At 40.8% G+C, this 18131-nt stretch overlaps 1 protein-coding gene across 2 annotated transcripts in view; it reads left to right on the forward strand.

The window, feature by feature from the left end:
* The first annotated feature begins 1491 nt into the window (after positions 1-1491).
* Il16 (interleukin 16) overlaps positions 1492-18131 on the forward strand; it is a 100711-nt gene continuing 84071 nt past the window's right edge. For both annotated transcript variants that reach the window (XM_027920231.2, XM_027920245.2), the window contains exon 1: positions 1492-1818. In XM_027920231.2, the coding sequence (XP_027776032.2) occupies positions 1507-1818 (312 nt within the window). In that variant the 5' untranslated portion in view covers positions 1492-1506. The remainder of the gene's footprint in view (positions 1819-18131) is intronic.

Genomic DNA, 18131 nt, shown 5'->3' on the forward strand with positions numbered 1-18131 from the left:
AGACCTGCCTCAAATTAAAATGTTAAAGTACCGGAGATGTAGCTCAGTGGCTGAGGGCCCCTGGGTTTGATCCTCACCACCAAGAAAAAAAAATGTAAAGGGCTAACACAGAGAAGAATAAACTTGTGTGAAGTAGGTGCTGCACACAGTCTTCTTTCAAGAAGGAATTCCCTTTGACGTGGGGGGTATGTGAAAGGGTTTTGACGTGATGAAATGCTGGGAGGTTGCTGCTTTCCCTTATTCTGCCCGGGAGGTATGTGAACAGCAGTCCCAGTGGGTCAAGCACATCCCACCATGTGCCGTCTACAGCAGGTCTATGGCTGGGCCTGAGTCAGAGCTCCTCGGATGCAGCCACAGGGCCCCCTTGGCCACCTGCCTCATGGAACCTCGACCTAGGGGAGGTGAGACTTGCTGAAGGGCCACACTTGGGCCTGGGGTGGGGAGCCGGTCTCTGGTCCTTGACCCAGTGCAGGAACTATGGTGTCTGCTTGATTGCCACCAGCGTGTGACCTGGGCCCAGGAGAAGGCATACATGTTCACCGAGAGCCGGTCATGTGCTGAGCCCTTTGGCAGACGCTGCCCCAGCCTCACCTTTGTTTACACACGTTGGCCTGGCTGCACAGTGTTGGGTGGGGCTCCCGACCCTCTTAGTCACAAGCCCTTCATTTTTCATTTTTATTTTGGTACTGGGTTTTGAACCCAAGAATTTTTATTACCGAGTGACATCTCCAGTCCTTTTAATTTTGAGACAAGTTCTCGCTAAACTGCTGAGGCTGACCTCAAACTTGGGATCCTCCTGCCTCAGCCTCCTGAGTAACGGGGATTACAGGCATATGCCACCACACCCGGCGACACATTAATGGTCTTTGATTTGAGCTCCCTGGATTCTGGGGCTTCCTTAAAGATGCTATGGGAGTCCCCAATGATAGTCAAACGGGACTAGGCAGGTGGGCTTAGTCCTCCCTGGTTCCCTAGTCAGTCTGCTCTAAAGATTGGAGTTCCCTTATAAACTTTTATTTTGAAGATTGGTTTCCAAGTTTATTTATTTTTTGGTTTCCAAGTTTAAAAGTGCTGGTCTCTATGATACCTAAACTCCCTCCCGGGACCTTGGGTTTGCACTTTTCCTGTCTTTGCCTCAGTTTCTCTGCCTGTTGGATGAGGCTGTGCACAAGCGAAGTTCTGGGATAAGGTCTCTGTGAGCCCGCTAGTGGAGGGGTGTTAACCACTGGGCTAACTGAGCCCCATTTGGCTGGCAAAGGGAAGGGCCAGGGACCCTGAAGGATGACCTGCCCATCTGCCCTGTGTCCCGGGCACTGGGCACCGTGGCTCGGTTCTGGGACGCATGTCCATCTCCACTTGTCAGCAGCAGGTCACGTGGCTTCTTCCCATTTCCTCTTTCCTCCAGGGACTCATGAAGTGGTGGCTAAGCCCAGTTCAGTTGCCACCCATCAACCGAGGGCCAGAGACCAGGAAAGGAAGAAAGGCAGCTTTCCGTCCTCTCTGAGGATGGAGCCACACAGCTGTTCTGCAAAGAGCCGAAAGTCCATGAAATTCCGGTCCCTCTCCCGATCCCTGATCCTCTGCAATGCCAAGACTAGCGACGATGGATCCAGCCCTGATGAGAAGTACCCGGATCCCTTCGAGAGTCCGCTGGGTCAGGGCAAGGAGGGCATTTCCCACTCATCCGTCCAGCTGGCAGACACGTCGGAGGCCAGGCTCAGCAGCATTCCTGATCTGGCATTGGCCTCAGAGGCGGCTCAACTTCAAGCAGCTGGGAGTGATCGCGGCAAGAACTACAGGAGGATGTTCTTCATGAAGGTATGCCCAGGGCTGGGTGCTGGTGGAGCCTCGGTAGCGTGTGGGCTAGAATAAAGTCTTTGGATTCATTTTTTCAGAGTTCTAATCGTGAGCAAAAGCAAGAAAAAAGTTGAGGCAGGGCCCCCTGGAAGTGCAGGAATGAGCGTGGTAGTGAATCAGGCCCAGCTGACACTCCGGCTTCAGAGGTTCAGTGAGACACTCTGTCAGGCCAAGATCGGGGCCTAGATCCCTGACGGAAAGTGGCAGGTGTGACAGTCAGTACTCCTGTAAGTTGTCATCTGCAGTCTCTTTGGGGTCTATCATAGGCATGTCAGGTCACACCGTCATGTACGCACGCAGAGGAGAGGTTGAGGACTTGGACACAGGAGGAGGCCGTGGGCAAGCAGAGGAAGGAGTACAGGTGAGGAAGTCAGCTCCCCAAATGCTGACTGTGAACATTTTCCAGGGTGCTCTGCCAATTTCAACCTAGGTGGAGCGCTGACAGTGCCAAATGAAGCTATAAATTGGGGAGGGGTGCTTAAATAGTGTTTGGGGACTTGGCCAAAATTCATAATGTCTTCTGTTAGAGCACGTTTCAGTGTTTTGCCATCATAATGAGGTGGGAATTGCAGGGTACCATGGGATCTGGGCTGACTGGATTTTGTCCTGTTATCCCCTCTCCTTAGTACTGTGCCTTAGTGCCTTCTGTTGATGGAGGGATTTCTCGTCCAAGTGACCTGGACCTTGGAGTCAGTGCTGCTCACTCAGTGAAGGCCTGCCCCAGGGGGCTTCCCAGCAGACTACTGCCAAGAAACCCTAGGGAGTCACCGACTTGTAAGCCTCCAAAGGAAGTCATTCCAGTGCCTGGGAAGGGTCTAGCACTTTCATACAGCTCAGTTAACCTCCCTCACGAGGGAAGTGACTGCTTAACACTTATATGACAAATGACCTCAGGTTACTAAGGTTCCATAGTATGCAGCAGGAACAGCCCTGATGATCTCCAGACACAAAGAGCCCCCGGTCCAGGCCGTGCCATCACTCATGACTTCTGTTGACATGTCCTGAACTCACCTGATAGGGGAGAAGGAGAATCCTTCCAGTTTGTCATAAATGATGAGAAAAATATACAGTCCACCAACCAAATGCCATATTTACTAATGATGATATGAAAGAATCCAGAGGAGAGCTCAGGTAAACCCAACTCAAAAAATCATTTCAAGATCCCTGGAGACACCTAGAATAGATTATTCGCTTGCTTCTGATTAATTGCATAGGCATTTACTGAGCACCTACTAAGTGCCCCCGGCACTGTGGGGATTCAGACTCTGACCTCCAAGAACTTGCTTTGAATAAAATTTACACTGCAGGAGACACAGGGGGCCTGTTAAAGTCTCAAAGGAAGAAGAGAAGGGACCACAGTTCTGAGGCAGCATCTGTCTGTCTTTCTTTCAGGAAATATTTAAGGAGCACCTGTCTGGGCCAGGCACTGTTGCAGGGAGTGAGTGAGACAGACTCGGTCCCTACCCTGATGCAGGGGACACAGTTGTTAGTTACTTAAATATAGATGTATAGTATTAAGCAATGAAGGTTATGAAGACGTATTAAGGAAGATAAGGGGTTAGAGAATGAGAGGTATTGCTGAACTTTTGAAAAAGATGATGGCAAAGCCTTTTCTAACCACATGACTTTCGGTTAAGTTTCTGAAGTGGAGGAGAGAGTCCAGTAACTGTGGGAGGAGGGGCACCATGAGGGGACAGCCAGTGCCGGCAGGAAGAAGGCCTGTACTCAAGAAGCACCAAGGATCAGAACACGGAAAATAGGGAGAAAGGGGAGAAGGCAGGAAATGGAGTTGAGGTGGAACAGGGGCCTGAGCAGATGGCAAGGGTTTGGACTTTTATCCTAAGAAGGATGGACACCAGGGGAGTGACATGTCTGACTGCTGAGCTGAGAGCGGTGTGCAGGAGGACCTGTTGGGGTGCAGACAGCAAAGACCCAGGCCAGGGATGACCTAGCTTGCCAGTGGCAAAGGCACCGAGAATGGTCCAGGTAGGGATTCATTTTCTATGCAGAGGCAACAGGATTTGTTGTTGGAAGAACACAGAGCATGAAAGAATGAGAGGGATCAACCTTGGCTGCGAACTGAGGTCTGAGCAACTCGGGGTGGGAGAAAAGAGGTGCCCTGTCCTAAAATGGGGGGAAAAACAGTGGGGGCTAGAAAAATGACAAAGAAATGAAGACATCGATTTTACTAAGCAAGGGTGGGTGGGAGAGGAAATTGCAGAAGCAAAGAGGTAGAGAGGAAGGCTGAGTGCTGTGTCTGGACCACCCGGCCCAGGCAAGTGTGTCTGGGGCTCAGTTCTTGCACCTGCTCAGCAGCAGGAGGTTGCACACCTGGGGAAAGTCAGCGACAAGCGGTAGGAGAGGCCAAGGGGAGGTGACTGGGGACCTCACCTTTTTCGGCTCTTTGTAATTCTCACCTACTGCTGCATACTTTAATTTACAAAGCAATTCACTGCTCTGGGGTCATTGTCTTTATTCTCCAAAACCTTAGGAAGGTCACAGCAGTCTTATAGTAGTATTATTTCTTGGAAGCAGTATGGCACTGGGATCAGGGATGTGGGCTCATGACTCTGGTTGCCTGGGTTGGAATCTAACTTGCCATTTACTGTCTGTGTGATCCTGGACAATTCACTTGACCTCTCTGTACCTCAATTACAATTCACTTTACCTGTGTGCCTTAATCACATTGAAGTTGCTGATAGTCTATAACTCATATGGGTCTAATGAATTTATTTCCAGGAGAAAATCTGTGCAGAGGAACATGAGCTGGGCTCAGAGGCCAGAAAGAGTTGACTGGGGTGGTGGAGGGGCCCTGCAGGGTAGAGTGGAGGTTGAGGTAAGGAGGAACAGGGTCGGGAGGGAAGAGTGTGGTCTATGTTGGAGCCTGAGACCTCCTGCTCATTTTAAAGGGGCGCAGACAATCTTAAGGATCCACTAATAAATTCTAAGCAAGTGAGAGTCCAGTCATCTGAGCAGGTGTCATAATCACAGGTGGCAGGTCAGAAAGGGGAGAGGTGACAGCTGGTCCCCATATCCTTTCTGAGGGTGTCACAAAGTAACTCACAGCCACCCGCTCCCTTCTAGCGTCCCTGCCCCAGCAGCCTCCCTCCCTGCGTCCCCTCACCAGAGCAGCCCAGCGCTCAGGGTGACTCAGTTGGCCCAGATGCCCTCCCCAGCTTCCAGCAGTGCCATGGTTACAGTGACTTCAAAACAACATCTGGAATGAGACCCCGTGACATCAGCTTCTCCTCTAGAAACGCCTAAGATGAAAATTAAAGAAGAGGAAGTTGTATAAACAGCCAACTTGGGGGAAAAGTCCTTTTTGGATGGGTTGTGTTTGGCACAGCCAGGGCCGAGCAGATTACTTCCCCGGGGGGCATGCCAAGTTTGGCACAGACGTGAGGAATTCAGAGCAAGCATTCGAGCCTGTGTTATATATTAAGATACTGATGGGCTTGTCCCTGGGGAGCTTCTAGACCCCCGCCCCCCACCTTCCCCCATGGATTCACATGGCAGAATGTTAAATACCAGGTTTTCTAATTAACTAACAAACTCAAATTCAATAGATTAAGCCTAGTCCTTTGAGAGGAGGGAATAGCAGACTCACTAGCTACACCAAACCCACTGTCTTTTTTTTTTTTTTTTTCCAAGTGGAAAGAGTATTTTCAAATGCCCTTTAAGCAGAATGTCGAGGCCTAAGAGAGAAACTCAGCCAGGTTGAACTGAAGCTCCCCACACTCTGCCTCCCTGTTCTCTTTCCTCTCTTTCTTCCCCTTTATCTTTTATTCCTTTTTTCCCCCCGGAGTCTCTTCAAACATTGTGAAGCACCTGTTTTGAGCTGCCCTCTAGGGATAAATAAACAATTTGATGCTGCACTCTCAGGGAACTTGTGTGTAAGCGTGATCAATCCTGTCTCCGTCTCCTCCTTCAACCTAGAGCTTCGCTCCTTCAGTTTTCTTAATGAAAGATCTTATGCAGAGGCTGAGTGGTAGGGAGATTGCATCCTAAAATGAGATTGCTAGGCCTCCAACTAGTTTGCTTTCTGGTACTAGAACAAAATGCTACAGACTGGGTGATTCATAAAGAAAGAAGTTTTGTTCGCTGTTCTGGAACCTGGGAATTCCAAGGCCGTGGCATCTACGTTAGGCAAGGCTTTCCTGCTGCATCGTAACAAGGCATAAAGTGAAGGAGCAAGCGTCTGCAAAAGAGCAAACTCACCTTAGAATGACCCCCTCTTGTGGCAAATAACCAACACGCTTCCAACAATAACATTAATCCACTCATGGTGGCCTCATCCCAGTGGCCCCAAAACCTCTGGCTAGGTCCCACCTCCTAACACCACTGCATTGGGAATTAAGGTTCTAGTTCATCAACTTTGGGGGGGACACATTCAGACCATAGCATTTACCATTAATTTCGCTAAGGCACTGGACAGTACGCCCCTCATTATGGAATTTCCTCAAAGGGAAACGAGAGTCCAGTTAACTTTCTGTGAAAGCTAGGCTATCTCAGAAACAAGCCAATAATTGAGGTCCAGCTGAAAATTTCCTGTTCACATCTCCAGGAAGCTCAGTGTGCGTGGAGGAAGGACAGAGGGTGTGCTTCCCTAGAGAGCAAGAGAGAGCCAGGGCAGTGGGATTCCCAGGCAGGTCGAGGTGCAGATAGAGAGGGTCAAGGTCAGGGGAGGGGAGACAATGGGGCTGCAGAGTGAGAGGGGGGCTCACCTATGCCCTGCACACAAATCAAGCCTGCCCCAGATTACAAAGGATCCTTTTGAAAGGAGTTTTCAGAAAGATATTTTCTTGTGCTTCTTGAAGAATTGCTGTTTGATCTTCCACATTTGGATCTTTAATTCACATGAAATCAAATTGTGCACATGTTGAGGGGTAGGGGCTTTTATCCTGTGTGGGTAGCCCGCTGGCCCAGGCCCAGTGTTGGGAAAGCTGTCTGCCACCAGGCTTGTCTCTTTTATGAATCAAGGACCCCGGGTACGTGGGTTAGTCTCCAGTTTCTCCATTCTTATCCATTCATCTTTTCTTTGTTCTATCCTTGCACTAAGAGCACATAGTTTTAATTATTGGAGCTTTATAGTAAGGTTTTTTTTTTTTTTTTTGATATCTGGCCATGTGAGTCTTTGTTCTTCAAACTGAACTTGGTTATTCTGTTGGGAACTGCATTGGAATGGCACCGACTCAATGGATAAATTTAAATCCATGTACGTGATTTGTTTTTTTCTCCAAAAATTTGCTATAGATACTTTTGGTTTGTTTTCAGCAAGCCAAATCCTTATCTGGGCTGGGGCTGTGGCTCAGTGGTAGAGCACTTGCCTCACCTGTGTAAGGAACTGGGTTTGATTCTCAGCACCGCACATAAATAAATGAATAAAATAAGGTCTATCAACAATTTAAAAAAAGTTTTTTTAAATTCCTTATCTGACATTTTTGAATAATCATAGTTCTATTTCTCCCTTGCCAAATTTTATGCTTTTCCACCTCTTGTTTCGTTGTCTATAGCCTATAGCACAGTGTTGAGTAGAAGTGGTGAGAGCAGGACTCTGTTTTCTCATTGATCTCAAGAGCAAAATTTCTCTCCCTTGTTTTTTTTTTTTCCCTTTCCCCTCACAACCTCTTATATGTAATTTTGTATAACAATGAGGGTCTCTGAACAACCAATAAAAAAATGAGCAAAATTTCATTTTTTACTATGTCACTGGGTATGATTTTAAAAATTTATTATTTTATTTTGTTATTGTATTAAAGAAATTTCCCTCTTTTCACAGTTGGCAGACAGGTTTTCTTCCCCTCTGCTCACTATGAATTGTTGTTAAATTTTATGAAATTATTTTCTGCATTTATTGAGATGATCATATGGATTTTTCTACTTTATTCTTGTTAATTTGTAAATTATGTCAGATGACTGTTTTGAATGTTAAAACATTTTTGCATTCCTGGAAAAAACTCAACTTAATCATCATATGATCATCCAATATAACTCTAGATTTGATATGCTAATATTTTGATTGCTGCCTTTTGTGTTTGTGAGAAAGATCAACCTAAAATTTTCTTTTCTGGTAATGCCCTGTGTGATTTCTCATAATATGGGTATATTCGTCTTTCCATTCTCTGGGATATCTTAGCTAATATTGGTGTTTTACTTTTAAAAATGATTGGAATAATTCTCCTATGAGCCATCTGGACCTAGAGATTATTTTGTAGAAGCGTTTTAAATTTTCAATAAGCCAGGCGTAGTGGTGCACTCCTGTAATCCCAGCGGCTCAGGAGGCTGAGGCAGAAGGATCACAAGTTCAAAGCCAGCCTCAGCAAAAGTGAGGTACTAAGCAACTCAGAGAGACCCTGTCTCTCTATAAAATACAAAATAGGGCTGGGGATGGGTTCAGGGGTCAAGTGTCCCTGAGTTCAATCCCTGGTACCTAAAAAAAAAAAAAAAAAAAAGAAAGAAAGAAAGAAAGAAAATTGGTTAAATGTTTTTAATGAATACAAGGTTATTCAGATTTTCAAAGTCTTTTGTTATCAGTTTTGATAGGATGCATTTTTGTTCCTGGAAGCTATCTGAATTTTCATATTTATTAGCATAAAGTTTATAAATTCTTATTATAATTTATTAAAATTTTGTTGAGATTATTGCATACTTACCTAAAGTTACAATCCTCTATACCATTTCCCAATGTCCTCCTTAGATAATAGGTAATATTTCACAAAACTCTGATATAATATTTAAGCCAGCATAATGATGATGATACAGTTCTCTGATCTTATTGGATTTTCCCAGCTTAACTCATACACATTTGTATGTGCTGTGTATGTGTGTGTGTGTGTGTATTACCTTTTAGATATGGATTGGAACTGTCTTGAGGCCCAATTTTCATTCCCAATGTTGGTACTTGATGTCTTGCTTCTATTTCTTTCTTAATCTGTCATTAGATAGAGAAATTTTGTCTTCTCAAATATTTTTTTTTTGTGTTTATTGAATTTTCCCCGTCCTGTGTCCTCTACCTAATCAATCTTTACTCTTTTCATTATCTTCTTTCTTCTGTATTCTCTAAGTCTAATTTTCTGCTTTTAATCTAACTTTTTGAGAGGGGAAGGTTGGATAATAGATTTTCCTACTTTCTAATGAATGCACTTGTTGGGGTATAAATATCCTATGTTTTGTAGTTTAATCCACAAATTTTGATGTGTCATATTTTATATAGACAGGTATAGATAAATTTTTATCTCTTGTGATTTCTTGTATGATTCATGGTTTATTTAGAAATGCATTGTTTAAATTTCAGGAAGTTGAAAATTTTCTAGCATATATTCTTCTATGTGTCTTGATTAATTCTGAGATTAATTATTCTGTATGAGTAATTTATATAAAAAAGAAGAGAATATACTATAAATGATCCTAATCATTGAGAATTTGTGAGGCAATATATATATGTGTATAGGTGTTATTGGATGCAGTAGTCCATATTTGTCTTTAGGTCAAGTTTGATAGCCATTTTTTCCAGATTTTTTTTATCTTTCTCAATCCCATCTCTATTACTTACTGAAAGAAGTAAATTAAAATTTCCCATTATGATTGTAGATTTTATTTAATTCTTTCAGTTCTGTTAATTTTTGCTTTATTTATTTTGAAACTTTATTTTTATATGTATAGACTTTTATAACTTTTTAAATATTTTCCTGGTGGATTAATACTCCTACAATTTTGAAAGGTCTCTCTTTTGCCTAGGGAATATTTTTTTGCTGAAAAATTGTCTGATATTGGCATAGTTTCGCCTACTAATTTTTGGCTAATATTTGCCTGGTATATCCTTTTTCGTCTTTTTGCTTTCAATCTGTATTTATGTATTTAAGGTTCCTTTTATGTAAGAAGCACATATTGAAGTTGTTGTTCTTCCATCTTGTAATCTTTGTCTTATTTTGTGGGTTTTGACACTATTTGTATTTTATGCAATTTCAGATATGTTTTGATCTATGGCTACTCTATTACCTGTTTTCTAGTTGTCCCAAGTGTTTTATATTCTATTTTCTCTCTCTTTTTGCCACCTTTTGAATTAATAATTTTATTCCATTTCCCTTTTGATTTCCTTATTCATTCTAATTTTCTATGATGATTTTTATTAAAATATAAAAATACACTGAACAGATTAGTCTCATGTAAATTAGTATTTTGTGTCAGTTCTCAAACAATGCTAAGAAGTTAGAACACACAACTCTACAATAGCCCATCTTTTTTCCACTTTTCTGTCATTAATTTTAATTCAACCTATGTTTAAAACTCCAAAATATACCCTTATTATTCAATATAGTCAGTATTCATCTATATTAATTCATATGTTTAACCTTTCCATCATTCTTCATTTCTTCTTGCATTTCTGTCTTTCTTACTGAGATTGTTTCCTTTTGCCTAAAGCAAACTTGCTTCCAACCTGAGCAGGACATGGGCTGAGAGTACAATGAGCTCTACATGCAAAATGTCTGAATATTTAAAAGTTATAAATCAAGGTAAAAGGATGCTTAAAATATGTGTCCTATACCTTCATAAGGACTTATATGGACACGTCCAATTAGATTCTTGGACTCATCAGAGGTATGCCCTGGAAGGTGGTAGCACAAGAAGATCCCTTTCCTGGCTCTTAGCTGTTGACCATGCCCCTCTTTCTCTTAACCACTCTCAGCACTGTTCATCATGTGGAAGCCTGCAATTCTCTAGTCACTCTTTCCCTTAGCAAACAGCCACCTTGTCACCCTTGCAGCCTAGAGTTACACACACCAGTGTTGTGATTTGCTCTTGATGGTATAGAACCAGGAGTTGAAGCATGAGCTCTCCTGATGGAATCTGATGCCTCCCATCTATATTGTTTTTCAGTTTCTCTCGAGCTGACTGTTAGCAGGTCACCAAACAGCCTGCAGTTCTATGTTTACCTACTCTAGAGCTGGTGCTCTTAAATACTGTGGGACGAAGAACTCGATGAGACTGGGAACTGACAAATAGTAATTGCCAATAAAAACATAAATATTTGTGGAAAGGATGGTTGCATAAATGGGTATAATTAGGCCACCCTTAAGGCCAGAAAGTCTATACATGGTCTGGATTTGCATTATTTCTTTTTGAGCCAACACATAGATTTATATTGGACATGGCTTTGTGCATTTCCATCAACTGGGATCTGGAGTCACTGGGTATTGATCTGGAAGAAGGACAGCAACAGATGAGACCAGACGTGTGGGAGGTCCTCTCCTCGGGAGATGCCCATCTGAAAAGATATAAAATGCTTTGATCCACATGGGAATGGCCTCCCTAGTGTGGAAAATGCTGCTTTTCTTTAAAAATTCAAAATATTGGTTAGGCCAAGTCACCACTCATGCAGTGTGACTCAGGATGCGATGAAGTCAGATCAGCCGTCTGAACCTCTGGCTTATGCTGTGGGTGGACAGAGGGTGGTCAAGGCCCCACCAGAACAGACGAGTCCCTTCATTTTGCTGCTTGTGAGCAGCTCAGCCTGTGGCTTTGAGGCCCAGGCTTCCTTGGCAAGCGGGAAACCCAATCCTTTGGCTGCCTGCCTTTTTCTGCCACAGAAGAGCAGCTTGTGGATGCTGAGAGCAGCCACTGGGAGGGAAGCTTGGGCATTCAGGACTCCCACGGAGCTGGCCACATCCCTGAGTGTGCTGGAGGGTGGGGAAGGAGGCAAGGGTGGTCCTGTACAGGAAGCAGGGAGGGGCTGCACCCAGGTATGATTAATGTTCACTTCTTTATGTCTCCCGAATTCCATGTTATTTCTAGTCACTTTTTCCAATGCCAGAAGACATTTGGAGCTATTTTCCTAGAAGCTAATTTGATTGATTGGTATTTGAATCTCATTGGTTCTGGCACAATACCATTTGGTTAGTGAAGAGGAGTTTGATGAAAAGAAGAAGAAGAAAGGAAATTGGAAAGAGTTAGTAAACCATCTACCTTTCCAACTCTATTTCTCAATCTTGCCCTTCATATATACATTACATCCTAGCTAGGTTTCTCCCTGTCAGTTATGGTTTGGATGTCCCCTAAAGACCCATGTGTTGAATCCTTGGTCCACAGTGCACCAATATTCAGAGGTGAGGCTTTTGGGAAGTGATTATATCACGAGGGCTCTGATCTCATCAGAGGATTAATCCATTGATAACTGAATGGACTACTGAGAGATGGAGGAGGTGGTGAGAGGTGGGGCCTAGTTGAAGGAGTGGGTCCTTGGTTCCTGTCCTTGGGGACTATACTTTATCTCTGGTCCCTTCCTCCAGTTGCCATGAGCTGATAGCTTTCTTTCACCATGATGGTTCTGTCTTGAAACAAGCTAACCCTGGACTGAAACATTGATCCAAAATAAATCTTTCTTCAGGTATCAGTCATAGTGATGCAAAGCTGACGAACACACATTATCTTTGCACATAACCCCTTAGACAGTCTCGAAGACAGCAAGACCAGAGCAGCTCTTGCTGCTGCGTCTGGCTGAAATACTTTTCTCACTCTCTGAATCACCCCAAATCTTAGTCATCCTTTTCAATAGAACAGATGTCATAAAGTTTTATCTGACCTCCTCCCTTATCCTGCATCCCTGGTTTCTATGATTCCTACTTGAAACAGCAAACAAAAAACTATGTGTGGAGCTCAGAGGTAGAATGCTCACCTAGTATGCGTGAGGCACTGGGTTCAATCCTCAGCACCACATAAAAGTAAAATAAAGATATTTTGTGTCCACCTATAACTAAAAATTAAATATTAAAAAAAACTTTACGTCTTCCCACCAAAGAATAAACTCTGGATGCCATCTGTAGGCAGGAAGAATTGACTCTATCAATCTGAGATTACAGTACCAGTATAGGAGAATGTCTCAAAACATGCTTAAGTCTCCATGAGACTCTATCTATCACATGGATGCATCACAATATTGTTTTAAAATCTTTGAAACTATTTTATTAAATATACAGCATTAAAAATAAAGTTATAAAATGTATACATACTCTAAAATATAAGTGTCTCATTTACTTTTATATTAGTCATGAAGTTTAAGAAACAAACCTTGAAAAGTCAGTGGTAACTAACTTTGAGGTCCTTGTGTGTCCTTACATGATGCCATCCATTCTCACTCCTCTCAGAGGTACCCACTGTTCTTCATTTTGAGTGTATCGTTCCTTTGCTTTCCTGTATAGTTTACTGTATCTTTTTGTATACCCTGATGATATTTGTTTAGGTTTCTTTATTTCAATATTTATTTTTTAGGTGAAGATGGACACAACACAATGCTTTTATTTTTATGTGGTGCTGAGGATTGAACCCGGGTCCCGCCCGTGCTAGGCGAGCGCTCTTCCACTGAGCCACAATCCCAGCCCAGGTCTCTTTATTTCTGATTTCATGTTTTCAGGGTATGTTTTTATCCTTTTACTTTCATCCTGTTTGTGTCTTAAGTTTCACATGAGTTTCTTACGAAGAGCCTGGTTAGATAATTTAAAATGACTACATCTCTGCCAATGTCTGGATTGATGTATTTTGACCAATTACATTTAAAGTGATAAATGGTATGTTAGGGCTTGTGTTTTTCATTTTATTATTTTTTTTCTGTTTTTTTAATCTCTCCATTTATTTTCACTTGCCATTCTGTGGATTACTTGAAATTTTATTTTAAAGAGTTCACTTCAATTATTTGTAATGCTTTTATTATACCATGTTTACAGTTTTCCCAGGAAGTGCTTGCTGCATATATTACCGCACACACACATCTTACCATGTCAACTATTGGTACTAACATGCTATCATTTTGAGTAATGTGTAGAAACCCAGCTTAAACTTAGGTCCCTTTGCCCTCCTCATTTCTTAGACAGCATTGTCTTAAGTATTTATTTATTTATTTGTATCTATTAAGCAATACATAAGATAATAAGATAACTTTTCCTTTAACCATAAAAATTAATTAAAGAAACTCACTGCGGGAAGATAATATATTATGTTTACTTCTATTTTCACCCCTTCTACTGGTCCTGTTTCCCTTTCTGAAGGTTCTAGCTGTTTATCATTTTCTCTCTATTTAGATGGCTTTCTTCAGCCACTTTTTAAGGGTAGATTATCTGGCAACACATTCCATTAATTTTCATTCATCTGAGAATATTTTTATTTTGCCTAAAGTTAGTTTTAACAGATGTAGAAATTATAATTGACACAAATTTTCTGCACTTGAAAAATATGCTTTTTTTTTCTGCCTTCCATGATGTGAAATCTACTGTCATTCGAACAGGTGTTTCATTGTAGGTAATACATCATTTCTCTCTGGTTAAAGTTTTGAAGAATTTTTCTCTTTCTTTCTTTGGTTATGAGGTATCTGGATATTGACTTATTTGGGCTTATTGTATTTGGTTATATCACCTCCAATTGTTCATTTTTAAAAACTTCTATTTGTTGGTATTTTCTAATTTTTCATTTGCTTCTAGAGAATTTGTTGAATGATTAATGAAAATCCTTGTCACATAATTCCAATATCCAACTCTTCTCAACATTAGCACCAGTTGATTATCTTTTCTCATTTGAATTATGGATTCCTAGTTCTTGGTATTGTAAGTGACTTTCAATTGCCTCTTGGATATTTTGATTATTATGTTAGGAGACTCTTGATCTGATTCTAATCTTCTGTTTGAGCAGGCAGCCACTGTGTGTAGGTGTAGCGTGCAGTTTTCAGCTACTCCTGCAGTCCTTTGTTGAAATGGCATTGTAGTTTTCGGAGCCCTTGCAATGCTATTCTGGTTCATTTCATTTTTTTTTCTGGCACTATGGAGCACTTGCTCAACATGTGCAGTTCTGCCTAGCGATGCAAGGGGCTTTTCTGGGATCCCTGGTATCATTGGGTGACCATGTGTTGCTCTGGGTGGAGGTTGGCAGAAGCTGCAGGGCTTCTATGCCACCCTTTTAGGTGGAGGGTAAGAAAGGAAGCACTTAGTGGATACTGTCTCTTCAGATGGGCTGGGACACTGCATATGTCCCAGTGACAAAGTGGGGGCTGCATTATTCTTGGATTTGTTGGTGCCAATACAACATATTAGACCACACGTTGGTACCATGACCATGGAGCTGAGGCCATGGCTCTCCACTAGGTCTTTGCTGAACGTTCCTCTTCCCTGGTGTTTTAGCCAGGCCAGAGGGAACAGGTGTTTCTAATTTATTTGCTTGCTTGCTTTTCTTGTCTTTGCCTGTTGACAGTTCTGGGTTGCGGACTCTCCAGTTCCTACTCTGGGAGATAGACTAAACAGAAAGACAACCCAGGGAACTCACCACATTGTTCCTTACATCCTGAGGTCCCTATCCACTTCTTTCTGACTTTTAGAATCCTTTTATCATTGTCTAATAATTTCCAGGGTATTTTGTCAGGGAGGAGGGGGAGTAAGCCCATGCTATTTTGTCTTTGACCTGGAAAGTTCAGTTCCTTGAAGTTTTGAATATGACATAAACACAATTGCACAACAATTCCTCTTTGCTGGATTTGCTTCTGTTACTCAACAGTATATTCCAGAAATCCTTTCATGTTATTTCATTTTATTGTGCTTCATTGATTTTCACTGTTCCATGGAATTCTCCACACAGTTTATTTATCCATTCTGCTCTTGATGGACATTTGGAACATCTCCCTTTTTTCTCCTTTAAATTAGAGACTATACTGCCACTCAAATTCCTGTGCATGTTTTAAGGGCTGTAAATCTAGGTGGGGAATTGGTGAGTCATAGGGTATGGGTATCTTCTATTATGTTAGAAAATGCCAAACTATTTTCTGAAGTGCCAATCTATCCTTCCATCAGCAGGTATAAAATTCTTCCTTTCTCTACATCCTCCTCAGTTCTTGATACCATCATATTTAAAACATTTTCTAGTCTGGGGGCTATTACCTTGTTTCTTATTTTGTTTTTAACTTGCATTTCCCTGATTGTTGATAAGGTTGCACAGATTTTCATATGTTTATGGAAAGTTTTAATTTCCTCCTATATGTTATGCCCATTCAAATGTTTTTGTACTTATCTTTTTGGAGTGCTAGCCTTTTTCTTTCTTCTCCCAGCTTTTAACTTGTCATTTCATTCTAGTTGATGAATAGAAGTACTTAATTTTAATGTAAAACTATTGATGATTTCCTTTATAGTTTGTACTTTTTGCGTCTTATTTTTTAAACGTTATCCTTTTCTCAAGTTATAAACATATTCCATTATACTATCTATTTAATTGTCTTCAGGACACCTGATAATTTTGCCGCTTGTATTTATGTTTTTAATACACCTGGAATTGAAGATTTTGAGGAATAGTTGTGTGTGGTCATTTTTTCCTCATGGTAGACCAGTTGTCCAGTGCTCTCTATTGAACTTTTCATCCTTTTCCATGTAGCCAAAGTGTCGATTCTGTCACAATTTAAAATTTCTCTTAGACATGTTCTTGACTGCATTGAGATTACAGATTGTTGTATTCTATGGGTCAATTTTTGGTCCTTATGCCAAAATGCTACTGTCTTAATTGCTATATTAAAAAAAATAACTATTATTCTCTTGTATGAAGATTTGTCACTCCTGTGCTTATTTAAGTATGCTTTTTTTTATTTGAGGCCATTTGAGTCTTTATAAAAATTAAGGATAGGCATGTGATGTTCTAAAAAACACTTGAAATTTTGTTTAGTACAACATAAAATTTATAGATAAATTTGGAGGAGAATTGATATCTATGAAGTCTTCCATTTTCACAAACATAGTACATAAAAATCTCCATTATTCATAACAGAATGTCTTTTAGTAAGATTTACAATTTTTCCCAGAAAGAACTTACATACCTTTTGCTTACGTATGTTCCTAGACATTCTTTATTGTCTGATTTAACTACATGTTGACTTTTTAATATTTTATTTTCTCACTGCTATATGCTGATATACAATTTTAAAATTGTTTTTAACTTTTAATTTTAACTTTTCCAGAATTGCTCTTTTTATTAAGTAAATCTTTTTAAATCTGTGTGTTATAATTACACATAATAGTGGAATTCATCATGCCATATTCACATATGCAGCAAAACATAGTTTGATCAATCTCACTCAGTGCCTTTATTTTTCCATTAATCCTCATAAAGTTATATAAAGTAACAATACTGTAGCATAATACTTCAGTTAATTGGTTCAAGTCGATGCAGTCAAGATAGAGAACATTTCCATCACCAGGATCCCTCAGGTTGCCCTTTCACTTCCCTTTGACCCTCACCTCTACCCCTTTTCTTATTTTTTCTAAAAGTGTTGTAGTTTTAAATTGTATATGTAAGCCCATTTAAGTTAATTTTTTATATGAGGTGAGGTTTAGGCCAAGCTTCCTTTTCTCCCCTGTGAATTTTAGCAGCATTTATTGAAAGGCTATCTTTCCACCCCTGAAATGCTCTTGCACCGTTGCTGGGCATATTCGTGTGGGCTTAGTTCTGGGTTCTCTATTCTGTGTGTCTATCCATCTTTCAATACCACAGTGTGGATTATTCTATCTGAATAATGATTCTTGAAATTAGGGAGGGTGATTCCACCTACTTTTAAAAAGTCATTTTAGCTATAGTAGGCCTTTTGTGTTTCCATGTAAATTTTAGAATAACCATCTATATTTACAAAGATTCTTAAAGGGATTTTAGTAGGAAATACATTACATCTATCTATCAATTTGGGGAGAATTGATATTTACTATGCTCATTTTTTTCAATCTATGAACATGACATGTATATGTATCTATATTTGGACAAAGAAATTTTTGATTTCTTTCAGTAGCATTTTCACAGTTTGTAGCATATTAATCTTGTACATTTTTGTTACATATATGCATAAATAGTTCTTTCTCTCTCTTTTTAAATTCTTCCCTCCCCCTCTCCCCGTGCTAAGGATCAACCCTAGGGCCTTGAACATATTGACAAGTGCTTTTCCACTGAGCTAAATCTCCAACCCCAACATTTCTCCTTTTCTTTGCTGAGTATAAATTATATGCATTTTAAGAAGGCTGTCTGTATATTCACTGCTGGTAGATGGAAAGATGTTTTATTTTTACATATTTATGTTGTATATCGTGAATTGTTGAAACTTTTTAGTTCTAGGAACTGGAAATTTCTATGTAGACAACCACTTCTATAAACAAGAACAGTTTTGAGTCTTTATTGCCGTGGGTAGAATTTCCAGTACCATGTTGAATAAGAGTGTTGAGATTGGGGCATTCTTGCCTCATTCCCAATCTTAGCAGGAAAGCATTCATTTT

This window comes from Marmota flaviventris, chromosome 2 (assembly GCF_047511675.1).
Source record: "Marmota flaviventris isolate mMarFla1 chromosome 2, mMarFla1.hap1, whole genome shotgun sequence".
In the NCBI taxonomy this organism is placed as follows: domain Eukaryota; kingdom Metazoa; phylum Chordata; class Mammalia; order Rodentia; family Sciuridae; genus Marmota; species Marmota flaviventris.